General features: G+C 41.3%; 1 protein-coding gene across 1 annotated transcript in view; it reads right to left on the bottom strand.

Moving 5' to 3' along the window:
• The window catches only part of WSCD1 (WSC domain containing 1), a 64208-nt gene that overhangs the window by 31318 nt on the left and 19977 nt on the right, over positions 1-12913 (bottom strand). Inside the window, exons 2-3 of the mRNA XM_033922994.1 lie at positions 7076-7190; positions 4316-4500 (exon numbers count right to left, since the gene is read on the bottom strand). Coding sequence (XP_033778885.1) covers positions 4316-4500; positions 7076-7190 — 300 coding nt within the window. The remainder of the gene's footprint in view (positions 1-4315; positions 4501-7075; positions 7191-12913) is intronic.

The raw sequence follows: 12913 nt of genomic DNA, 5'->3' as shown, positions 1-12913 counted from the left end.
GGGGAAGGGAAGGGACACGCACATGTGGCAGGAGGGGGCAGGGATGGGGCAGGGGGGTCAGGGAGGAGGAGGGGCGCCTCTCACCTTTGCTACACCACTGCACGTGGTTGTCTACACCGAGGCACTTTCCCGAAAAGAAGGCATGGTTGGAGAGTTTGGGCTTAGACCAGGGGTGTCAAAGTCCCTCCTTGAGGGCCACAATCCAGTCAGGTTTTCAGGATTTCCTCAATAAATATGCATGAGATCTATTTGCATGCACTGTTTTCGTTGTATGCTAATAGATCTCATGCATATTCATTGGGGAAATCCTGAAAACCCAACTGGATTGCGGCCCTCGAGGAGGGACTTTGACACCCCTAGCTTAGACTGAGTTAAGCGCTGGTAGGGAAACCCTAGTCTAATATTATGACGCCTACTGGCACCTAACTTGATTTAGACACCACTAGGCACAATTCTGTAAATGGCACCTAACTTCGAATGACCTGCGGTAGGTGCCGTTTCTGTAGGCACCGACTAATTTAGGCGCCATTGATAGAATCAGACCCAAAATGCTTTATGCAATTGACTTCATTTTGAAACACCGCTGTCATGGTTAGTACAACGTTTCTCTACTTCCTGTTTCCTACACCAGATTTCGGAGCACCCCCCCCGCCAGTCAGGTTTCCAGGATACTGTATCGGCCATAACTACACATGAATAGATTGCATATCAATGAGATTTGCAAGGACTGCCTACCTTACGCAAATTCAAGGTGGATGTCCCGAAAACCAGGCTGTCTGAGTGTGCCCCGAGATCTGGTGTAGGAAACAGGCAGGCCCCTGAGTGAGAAACTCAATCAGATTTTTAGAGCATTTGGTTTTCCTCATGCCTAACAAAGCTTGCCTCCTTTCCAATAACAATGCGGTATTCTTGAATGTTATTATAACAGTTGCCATAGCTACTTAAATACCATAAAGCGTAACCCTGATACCAGATAAATCACATTCCACTTTTATTCTTTCTACAATGAGGCCAATATTCAGACACACTAAGTAATTTGAACTGTCTATTCTGTTTTTTGAAAAATATCTCATTCCTTACGAATCTTCCCGCACTCTTAGATTTACGGACTGTGGCTTGTTAACTATTCCATCATTAAGAATAATTGGTACTAAATGTCAGGACATTTTCTCCGTCATCGCTCCTCAGCTCTGGAACATGCTACCCATCATATATATTAAAAAAAATAATAATTTATATTCTATATATCCTACAATTGTAAGCAAATTACAAATTACTCAGGTATACAAGCATTTTTCCTAATTATCCCGGTGGGCTCCCACTCTATCTAATGTACCTGGGGCAAAGGGGATTAAGTGACTTGCCCAGGGTCACAAGGAGCAGTGCAGGATTTGAACCCACAACCTCAGGGTGCCGAGGCTGTAGCTCTAACCACTGCACCACACACTCCCACATATTAAGAGAAGAAAGAAATCTAGACCGCTTTAAAGGCCAACTTAAGAGTCACTTATTTAAAGAAGCATTCAAAACTTGATTTCTGCCCCTTTTTCCATCTGTCTTTAACTTCCAAAAGCACCTCTTGTGCTTCCCTTAATTGTTCTCTTTTCTGTATCAAAAACCACAAAAGACTGGAGAAAAAGGAAGACAAGCAAAAATATCTGGAGAAGCTAAGAGAGGCTGGTCAAGTAGTCAGGAAAGCAAAGATAGAAATGGAAGAAAAATTAGTCCACACGGTAAAACAGGAGACATTTTTTATAAACTATATTAGTGATAGGAAGAAATGCAAAAGTGGCATTCTGAGACTTAAAGGTGAAGGGAAGAAATATAGAGAAGCTGATAAAAATAAGACTGAATGGCTTAACAAATATTTCTGTTCTGTGGTACCAGAGGAGTGGAGAAGGGCGGATGTGGTCCCTCTCCACAAAAGTGGAAATAAGGAAGAAGTAGGGAACTATAGGCTGGTAAGTCTGACTTCTGTGGTAAGTAAATTAATGGAAATGCTTTTAAAATAGAGAACAGCGCTGTTTCTGGAATCTAGTCAATTACAAGACCCCAAGGCACCATGGATTCACTAAAGGCAGATCTTGTCAGACATACCTGATCAATTTCTTTCATTCAGTGACCAGAGAATTGATAGAGGGAGTGCGCTAGATATGATGTAATTATATTTTAGTAAAGGCTTTGACAGTGTTCTGCATAGAAGTTTAACAAACTGATTGTCCTTAGTTTGGGCCCCAAAGTGATGGTCTAGGTCAGGAACTGGTTGAGTGGAAGGTGACAGACGGTAGTGGTGAACAAAGATTGCTCTTCCTTTCCCTCTTAGATTCCATGTGTTGATTTCTAATATAGCCTTTGTCTCTACCAGGAGATTATTTCATCACATTCATTGCTCATCTGGTCAGCTTGGGACATCTAAAACAGGTCTAGTTCCAAATGTATAAGTTCTGTCCAGGATGTCTTGCAAAATGTTTATAACTGCAAGACGTCCATATCTAACCCGCCCTTGGGAACACCCAAAGCCTGTTATGGAGCGTTCAGAGTGCTGGCCCGGGCTAAAAACCACTCCCGTGGTTTTGTAAAAATGGTGGGGGAAGTTAGATTGCAAGCCCTCGAGGGACAGTAAAATATCTAAAAAAAAATCTCACGAAGGACATACAAAACTCCTAATTTTACTAATAAATTATGCCCTACTGGAAACCATAGGAGAGACCTATCTAGACACTACCAGGTCTACCCACTGCACTCATACAAAGACCCACTTATTCACTTAACACACAAAAAACAAGAAAAAAAGTGGAGAAAAAGCCTCAGTTCATCTTCATATGTCAAAAAACTTCACTAATAAACAACCATTAAGCAAGGTCTTTGCATGAGTGCAGTGGGTAGACCTGGTAGTGTCTAGGTAGGTCCCTCCTATGGTTTCCAATAGGGCATAATTTAACAGTAAAATATCTCCCACACCAAAGAAAATAAATAATGAATCTTTTTACCTCTCCTTCTGTTTTGACCTTTTTTGTGTTTCTTTTCTATAAAGTATATGTTATTGTGTTTATTTATTTATATTACTTATATCCTAAGTGGTTTTACATTCGGGTACTTTATCATATTTCCCTATCTGTCCCGGTGGGTTCAAACTCTTTCTAGTTTTCCTGGGGCAATGAGGGGATTATGTGACTTGCCCAGTGTCACAAGGAGCAGTGAGGGATTCAAACCCACAACCTCAGGGTGCTGAGGCTTTAGCTCTAACCTCTGTGCCACACACTCCAACATAATGCATTGTATTTCCTCCCACTTTCCTCGTCTGTAAGTTTGTCTATGTCTTTGTTTTTAAGAATACTTAAATATGTTGGATTTCCTCTTTTTTTAACTGGTACATAGCTAGGACCAGGGTGTGATGGGGCAGGGGAGGGTGGAACCTGGGTGGGCCTGGGGGGACCTAGGGTCTGGATTTTCCAGATGGAAAATCTGGTAATCCTACACATGACACCATTTATCCACTACTTAATTAAGTCACTTTTACCATTTACCTTTTATCAGATTATATATCAAGTTTCAAGTTTTTCAAGTTTATTTAAAATTTCTTATAGCGCCTAATCAAACTTCTAGGTGGTGTACAATGAAAACACCATAAAATCAAATTAAGAATAAGTAATGCTTAACAATACCAGGATATATTAGTACAACAAATGACATGACATACAGACTAACTTCAAACAAACGGGGAAATGGGCAAGCTTTGGAGAAAAGAACACAGAGAAGGGAAAAAACAATAGGTAAGGATAAAAACAGACAAGCATTGTTTTAGTCCTTAAAAGGATAGTTATTGTCCATAAGCATCCTGGAACAATAAAGTTTTTAACTTGGATTTAAATTGGTTTAGTGCAGACTCTACCCCTAAGTAATTGGGCAGCAAGTTCCAAAGGGAATTTTAGTTCATTATATTCATATCCACAGGACCCCCGAGGAAGACCTGTTGGTCGAAACGCGGACCGTGTTGGGTCCTCTTTGTTTTATACACAAGTGGATTGTTCTATTACCTTTTATAGACTGAATTTAAAACGTCTGCACCAGGAACATCTGTTTCCACAGTTTCTTTTGCTTTGGTTTGTTGCTTTACTGTGGAAATATAGGGTTCTCTTTTGTCGGCTGACTGTGCCAGTATTCCATAGCTGTACTGGTGTACCAGTCATGCTTAGAAAATTGAAGGGCTGGAGACTGGCCTTCCCTCTTATAACTGAAAAAGAAGAAGGTAAGAGGAATCCCAAAATACCCACCCTTTTTATTGCCAACTGTTGCCCCTTTCTTCGTCACTTACGTCTTTTTGCCTTGTCCCTCAGCTCCTCTATCCTGAAGACAGACAGCCTGTTGACCCCCCCGCAGACGGAGCCCTTTTCTCCTTTGCATTCGTTGTTGCATTCTTCCTCTTTTGCTGTAGTTGTGGGAAGCTTGTTCCCACAGTAGCATTCTGCTCCGTACTCTAAGCCCGCATAGAGGTAAGTTCTGCAAAGGAAAGGAAATGACTGAGACACATTCTTCGAACACTGAAAGCGCCACCAGGACAAGTGACGCACAGCTAACCCAGTGTCAAACCTGGCCTGGATTGAACAGAATTTACAGAGCTGAAAAATCAGAATTTGCTTTGGTGTTTTTGAAAATCTCTAAAGAAGTAAATTACGAGTGAAGGAAACTTACTCGGGGTTTCCATGGAGCAGAAGCAATTTTTCTTTACAAACCCTTTTGAATTCAAGGCATACGTGTTAGAAAACTCACCTTTGAATGAACGAATCTAAGGGTCAGCTGCATCACCCTATCACTACTGGGACCCCAGCTCACCGCTAGGAGTCTAGGGAGTGTGTGGCCCAGTGGTTAAAGCTACAGCCTCAGGAGTCTGGGGTTGTGGGTTCAAGCCTATGCTGCTCCTTGTGACCCTGGGCAAATCATTTAATCCCCCCATTGCCCCAGGTACATTAGATAGATAGTGAACCCATTGGGACAGACAGGGAAAAATGCTTGAGCACTTGAATAAATTCATGTAAACCGTTCTGAGCTCCCCTGGGAGAACGGTATAGAAAACTTATCCCATATTCAGTTAAAAGAACTTTAAGATCTAGTGAACGGAACCTTTTGTCAATTCCTTCGTTGAAGGTTATTAGCACAAGAAGACAATTTATCTTCTCATGTACAGCTCCCCAGATCTGGAATGCGCTTCCCATGTTTTTACGGGAGGAGAAGGTGTTTGGGAAATTTAAAAGCGAATTAAAAACCTTTTTGTTTAAAGATGCATTTGCAAATTAATTAAATTTTTTTATAAAGTGTTATTCTAGTGAATTATTTTGCTTTCTCTTGTTTTTTTTCAATTTCCTTTTGTATTTTCCCTGTATGTTCTTTCTTTACTATAAAAAAATGTATTTCATCCCCTCTTACCTTTTGTTTACGTTATAATTAATTAATTGTATGTAATGTTTTTGTTTCCTTATATGTATATTTTATTGTACATCGCTTAGAAATCCGATTAAGCGATTGAACAAGCCAATTAATAAACTTGAACTTGAAACTTGAATAAATAAATAGGGTGAAAAGTTTCATCCTCTGACCACAGCTGGTATTGTGACATCATAATGCCTCATTCCACCAATGGCTAAGAGCCAACCTCATCAGTGATGTCACAATGGCTCACTTCTACAACATTTTGATTTCTAGAGTGATGCAGTGGTTAAAGCTATAGCCTCAGCACCCTGAGGTTGTGGGTTCAAACCCACACTACTCCTTGTGACCCTGGGCAAGTCACTTAATCCCCCCCATTGCCCCAGGTACATTAGATAGATTGTGAGCCCACCGGGAAAGGCAGGGAAAAATGCTAGAGTACCTGAATAAATTCATGTAAACTCTTATGAGCTCCCCTGGGAGAACAGTATAGAAAATTGAATAAATAAATAAAACAAAGAAAACAGGATTGATCCACAATCTCTTCTGCCCTGGTGACTACCTCCTCTAAAATGGCTCCTCTTGACCCTTAACAGTTGTCTCCAGACACGGTCCTTGAGCTCGGGGAGATTTGTATGGTGGCAGAACTGGGCAGGGCTGGGGTGGGACCAGGTGTCCTCTTTTTTTAACAGAGGAAATCTGGCAACCCTACTCACTGCTAAGGGTTCAGAGTCCCCTAACCTTTGCTAGGCAGTCAAATTCCTAACAATAATTCAAGACTAACATTAGGGGGTCAAGGAGAGACATTTTAAAGTAGGAAGCAGCAGGAATGAATGAGAATCACTACTGCTCCTATTGCCTGAACTGGGTCCCAGGAGGGAAATGGTGGACTCAGCTTTGTTAATTTTAGGGATGTGCCTTTGTGGGGAGGGAAGGGGGAAGGCCTGTGCATAGCAGGGTGGGGGAGGGGCGCCCCACCCCACCCCACACGCCCACAGGGATTATAATTTTTAATGCGCACTGTTGGATTTGCACACTTTTAGCCATATTTGCAGAGGGAAATTTTCAGTCAGTTCATTTTACCCAGAAAAAAATATTTATTTAGGTAAAAATGTCCCCATAAGTACAATAAAATTGCCACATTTCCTGGCTTACAAGGTCACCACGACTAAATCTAGCAATTTGTTGGATAATTGAAAACTCAGATAATTCGGAACACATTGAAATTGCATAGAAAAAATATATTTCAACTGCAGTGAAAGCAGGTCTCAGTAGTAAAACCAAACAGAGGTAGAGGTAGGTGCTGTCCTTCCACTGAATAGTATGTCAGAAAAGTGTGTGTGTGTGGGGGGGGGGGGGAAAGCCATGATGACATCATTAGTGTGTGGGGGGGTCTAAGCTGTATGGTCAAATTAACAATGCCAATCTTTTAAATCCTGATTTCCCTTCATCTATTTCTTTTCACTATTAAGAGTCTATTAAAATTTTAAAATCCAAGTGGGCTTTTTGCACCTTCTTAACATGATCATGATATGGCTGCTTGGACAGAGCTATAATTAACCTGCCTCAACTAGTCTACAAAAAGAGTGAATTGGTTTTGCTTTTTGGGTGGGTGGTTTGGTTAAGATTAAAAAGAAATAAATAAATTTACCTTTCAGCACAGGCTTCCTGACAATGAGACACTGTCATCTTCCTTAAGTCATAAAAAATGACTCCTTTCATGGTTCTATCCTCAGAATCGTCAGTGAAGCATCCAACATATGTTCCTAAAACACGTAACAGAGCACACACATAATGAAACTGAAAGAGGCAAACACTGCCATCTGCCATAAGATTATGAGCACATATCATTAGCTACAGCAATGCTATATTGCCCTAAATATCTCATTATTTGTGCACTTACTCATTTCTGTTCTGCCTACAACTAGGCAGAGTACAAATAGCTCACATCATTTTATAATGAGGGCAGTTTATTAGCATCAGCATAGGTAAAAAGTTAAGAAAGCGTACCTGTCTCCTGCAAACCTTACCACAGTATCAGATTAGAAGATTGCAACTCTTGCTAGTGGAGGATCAATGGGGCTCATAATCAAAAATTAAAAAATGTCTAAATAACGTCATAAGTTGGCACTTGGACGTCCTAATCTCCGGAGCGTCCAAATGCCAATTTTCGAAACTGTCTTTCTAGACATCTTGTGAGACCTTCTAGCCGTTGGGTGTCCAAAGATCCAGAGAGTGTTTGGAGGCATGTTATGAACACACACACATACACTTCCCCAGTGGACACTATCCCCTCCTACTCACCTAAAATATGAATGAAGCGATACATACCCATCTCTATATCAGCAGCATCTGGTATGGGAAAGATTAGTAGAGCATCACACAGGTATCTTAAGTACCCTGGTTAATGGGCTAATGAGTCATAGAGAGGAGGACCCAGACCTATAAGCCCCTCTAACCTGTACATTTATGGTGGAAAGTGTGATCCCACCAAAATCCTACTATACTGCCATATAGATGTCACCTGCAGCCATAAGGGCTATTGGGGGGGTTATGTGAGATGTACACGTGACACCCTTTATGTGAAGTTCACAGCAGTGCCCTCTAAGGTGGCCAGTCTTTTACAATGCTGGTCCCACCCATGACCAAATGGTCTAGATTGGATGTTTTCAACTAGGACATTTCAGTGGTCAAAAATGGGGAATAAAGGTTCAACCTCACCTTGAGTATTACATTCAGTTCTGGTCTCCTTATTTCAAAAAAATTATAACGGCGCTAGAAAAGGTTCAAAGAAAAGCAACCAAGATGATAAAGGGGATGGAACTCCTCTCGTATGAGGAAAGACTAAAAAGGTTAGGGTTCTGCAGCCATAGAAAAGAGATGGCTGAGGGAAGATATGACTGAAGTCTACAAAATCCTGAGTGGTATAGAACAAGTACACGTGGATCGATTTTTTTACTCCATCAAGATTTACAAAGACTAGGGGACACTGGATAAAGTTACAGAGTAATACTTTTAAAACCAATAGGAGGAAATATTTTTTCACTCAGAGAAGAGTTAAACTCTGGAATGTGTTGCTAGAAGATGTGGTAATGTAGCTGGTTTTCAAAAAGGTTTGGACAAGTTCCTGGAGGAAAAGTCCATAGACTGCTGTTGAGACAGACATGGGGGAAAGCCACTACTTGCCCCGGTTGCCCAGATTGGTAGCATGGGTTGTTGCTACTATTTGGGTTTTGTCAGGTACCCTATACAACCCACCCTTAAATTCCTGGGAGTAACAATAGATAGATGCTACACAATGCAGGCCCAAATCAACCAGACCACCCAGAAAGCATTTCTAACCATGCGCAATCTATGAAAAATCAGAAAATTCTTCAACAAAGAGCACTATAGTCTCATAGTTCAATCCCTAGTTCTAGGTCTATTGGACTACTGCAACATCTTCTATCTGCCATGCCCTGCAACAATGATAAAACAACTACAGACAATCCAAAACACTGCACTCAGATTGATCTACTCGCTAAGAAAATTTGACCACGTCACTGCGGCCTACCTAGACACTGGTTACCAATAGAAGCGTTAATTCAGTTCAAATTATACTGTCTCTTATTCAAAGCAATAAATGGCACAGCCCCCAATTACTTAAATAACCGCCTGAACTAAAACCTTACCACTAGACAAAGAAGAACTAAGACTCCTTTTACCTACCCCCCACTCAAAGGCACACAGCGCAAGAAGATGTTTGACAGTCTACTAGCGATGCAAGCAGCAAAACAGGACCATACCATCTCCAACCTGTTGATAACAACAAGCGACTTCAAATCTTTTCGCAAAGAAATCAAAACCCAACTATTCAAAAAATTTATACAGATGTCATTTCTTTGTCATCTCCCCTGGAAACTGCCCAATCTTCCTCACTGTATCCCATTCCCTAAATTGTAATTCACCAATCTTCTTGTAATTCTCCCGAAAATATCCAGATATCTCTTTGTAATTCTCCTGGAAATGTCCAGATGTCTCTTTTGTAATCCGCCCAGAACTGCAAGGTAGGAGCGGAATAGAAGTCAATAATGTAATGTAATGTAATGTAAGATGGGATACTGGGCTAGGTGGACCATTGATCTGACCCAGTAAAGCTAGTCTTATGTCCACATGGGTCTGTGCTAGAAGCAGCTATGTCTTGCACTCAAATCAGCACCCAGAGTTGTACACACATCCGAGCATAAAACTTTTGTGATACCAATATTTATATGAATATCAGCATTCCAACACATGCACCACCCACTTAATTAGTCATCGTATACCCCTGAAGTGATGCATCTGAAAATTTGGAGTGGTTTATTTTCTCAAACATTTTGTGAATATATACAGTATATACAAATAGCAGGTGTTCTGAGTAATCAAATTGTTACAAAGCAATAGCTCACTGATAAGAGGCAGGATGAATCAGCCACCCGAATGGATGACATCGCCTGATGTTGCTAACACAGTTTCTCAATCTAATCTTCTGTGTTATTTCATAGACATGATTTTTTCAGCTCACAACATATTCAGTTTTCTTCCCATTTTCTTCTCTGTTGAATTCCTACCTCTTACCCCCCCCCCTCCCCCACCACCACTAAACACACATGCCTTCAATATAAGAACCAATCGTTATTCAGCTGGAAGTGGTCAGCATTTCTTGAAATGCTGGCTGCCACTGACTGAATTGTGACTTGAAATTTGGGGACACTTTTGAAGTTTTAGAATAGGTGCCGGCACTGAATTGCTAATATATGAATTGCTAAACTACCCCAATAGGAGTTCAATGCAATTTCCAAATTAATAACAGGCTGGCCGTCTCCAGGAATTAAAATCTTCCATAAGATTAAAACACAAAAAGAGAAAAAAATCAGCTCATCTGTTAGTGAATGATATACATGTATCTTGCAGAAAAATAGGTTTTCAAACCTTTAAAAAATTATCTGTTAGTGTAAATAAGATATGTTGAAAACATAGGTCTTCAGGCCTTTACGGAAACTGTCATAAGAGGGGACAGTCCTGCCGTGTGCCAGTGATCAACCATAGGTGCTTCTGTTCTGCAGTTCAAAAGCACCCAATGTAAACATGCAAGTATTTTAAGCTATTACTTAAAATATAAAAAAATAAACTAAAGTGTATTGGAACATTCAACAGCAGAGGCAGCCAGAAGTCTGTGGTATAAACGACTGTGTATAATAAAGTGTACAAGAAGATCACTTAACTTCTGCCCAAGGGATCATGGAGAAAGAAGAACCGTTCGTCAATTTCAAAAAACAATATGAAATCATTATGAATGCTGTCGTGTGGAGTAGTTGAGAACATATACAATTGAAGTAGCACGGCCCCTGAGGAAACTGAACAGTGAAACGGTTGAGGAACTGTCAGGCAGAAGGTAAGTGCACGAAAGAAATCAAAGTAGTGCCTTGGGTGTATGAGGTCTTGTGAAAAAGTTAGTTATATTTTATAAGTTTGCTTTCTCCAATATATTTGTATTTTTGAGTCTTTTTTTTATTTTTATTTTTTTTTTAGCAGACTTTATTTTGTTTGGATTATGTTTTGTGCAATCTATATCACACCAAATCCTCATTAATTAGAGCAGCATACTGCTACATAGAATTCTGTATCGAGTTAGAAAATATTAAATAAAGAATTTTAAAAAAAAGAATTCTGTATCGAGTTAAAACATGTTACAAAGAATTATATATTCTATAAAGAATTATACCAGTGTATCACAAAACTGTGTGCTGTGGCACACCAGTGTGCCTCCTGAGATTTTAGGTGTGCTGTGACACACTGGCGAGGAGAGTCATCCACACCAGCTGACTGCCTACAGGACGTGCCTCTCGCTGCAAAAGGCACTTCCTGTAGGAAGTCAGCCGGCACAGATGACTTTCCTCCTGGCTGGTGTCTCTACTTCTCTCCTTGCACCTCCCGCATCCCTCCACCGAAGCAGTTCGCAGCCAGATGGGCGTTTAATGCATTCTAGTCAAGCATCTACTATATTTGTTTTGTAGTTCCCAGGGAATCTTAGCCGTGTCAATATGGATGCAGGTTAGCCACTTTACTATCAGCTATAATACTTGTTTCACCTTTTGTTGGTTGATGGCACTATCAGGAAGCTTTTTCAATACAAGCCACGTTCTAACGATTTATATTTGGCCCTGCATGGTTTCTGTCTTTCACGCCATAAGGATTATTGTTTCCTTCTTTTTCCTTCTTCATTCTCAGGTTTTGGTAAAGCATGGTTCCTCCTTCTTGTCATTTTGTTCATATCTTTCCTTTTTAGATCTTATTTATATACAGTGGAACCTTGGTTTACGAGCATAATTCATTCCAGAAGTATGCTCGTAAACCAAATTGCTCGTATATCAAAGCGAGTTTCCCCATAGGAATGAATGGAAACTCGTTTTGATTCGTTCCACCAACCCCCCCCCACCCGAGGCTACTGGCGCTGCTCCAATCCCCCCCCCTTGAGGCCACCGGCACTGCTCCATACCCCCTCCCCAGCGATCCGGCATCCCCCCGCTTGAGTCATTCCCCCCCCCCGCGATCTTACATGCTCCCCCGAGCACCAAAACGATATCCCTTACCCCGATTGGGCACCAACGCACAGGAAACTAGGATCTGGGAATTGGTGTATGCACTTTCAAAAACCACCACATGACATTGTAGTCCATTTTTTTGCTGCGTTAGGTATGTGTTAGTGTCTTAACACAGCTTAGTAAGAGGGCCCATTACTCAGGTACAACTTAAGTTCAGATAAACAAAGGAGTAACTTGAGTCCCTGCATTTAATTCTCCTGAGGCTCAAAAACAAATTCAAATGTAATAGTATAGGGCAGGAGTGTCCAACCTTTTGGCTTCCCTGGGCCACATTGGCTGCAGCAAGACAGAGGAGGGAGCTGGCAAGACGGTAAACACCTGGGAGCAGCAGAGGAAAACACTGCATCGCCCTCGACCGGGGCCGCACAAAATACTTCACGGGGCCGCATGCCACCCTCGGGCTGAAGGTTGGACACCCCTGGTATAGGGTGTTACCCATGGTTCAGTGCACCTCCTCCCCCCACTAAAAAAATATGACAGCTGCAAAAGAGGAAAGATTTTGTAGCAGGTGGACAGTTCTGCACCTGGCCCATTTCTTAATACCTACACGTTATTTTCAAGAACCATCACTTGCCTCTATCAGAGACAGATGCTGGGCTAGAGGAACTTTTTGTCTAACCATGTTTGACAGTACTTGTCAACTGCATTAAAACATGAAATAGTAGCGCCTGTGACTTTGAACAAACAAAGCGCTCTGTCCCTCTCTATGGAAGGAAGAAAAATCAATAGAACAAGAGGCTGACACCTGCAATAAGACTTTTGCACTTGGACAGAAAAGAGAAGGTGCCAATAATGACATCAGACATTAACTTGAAGACTACTGTAGAGAAGGCTCGCGCACTTGTTTGAGGCTAGCGCACAAGAGG

This window comes from Geotrypetes seraphini, chromosome 15, assembly GCF_902459505.1.
Source record: "Geotrypetes seraphini chromosome 15, aGeoSer1.1, whole genome shotgun sequence".
Classification (NCBI taxonomy): Eukaryota; Metazoa; Chordata; class Amphibia; order Gymnophiona; family Dermophiidae; genus Geotrypetes; species Geotrypetes seraphini.
The sequence above is the reverse complement of the archived record's forward strand: the minus strand, read 5'-3'. Positions and strand labels throughout refer to the sequence as shown.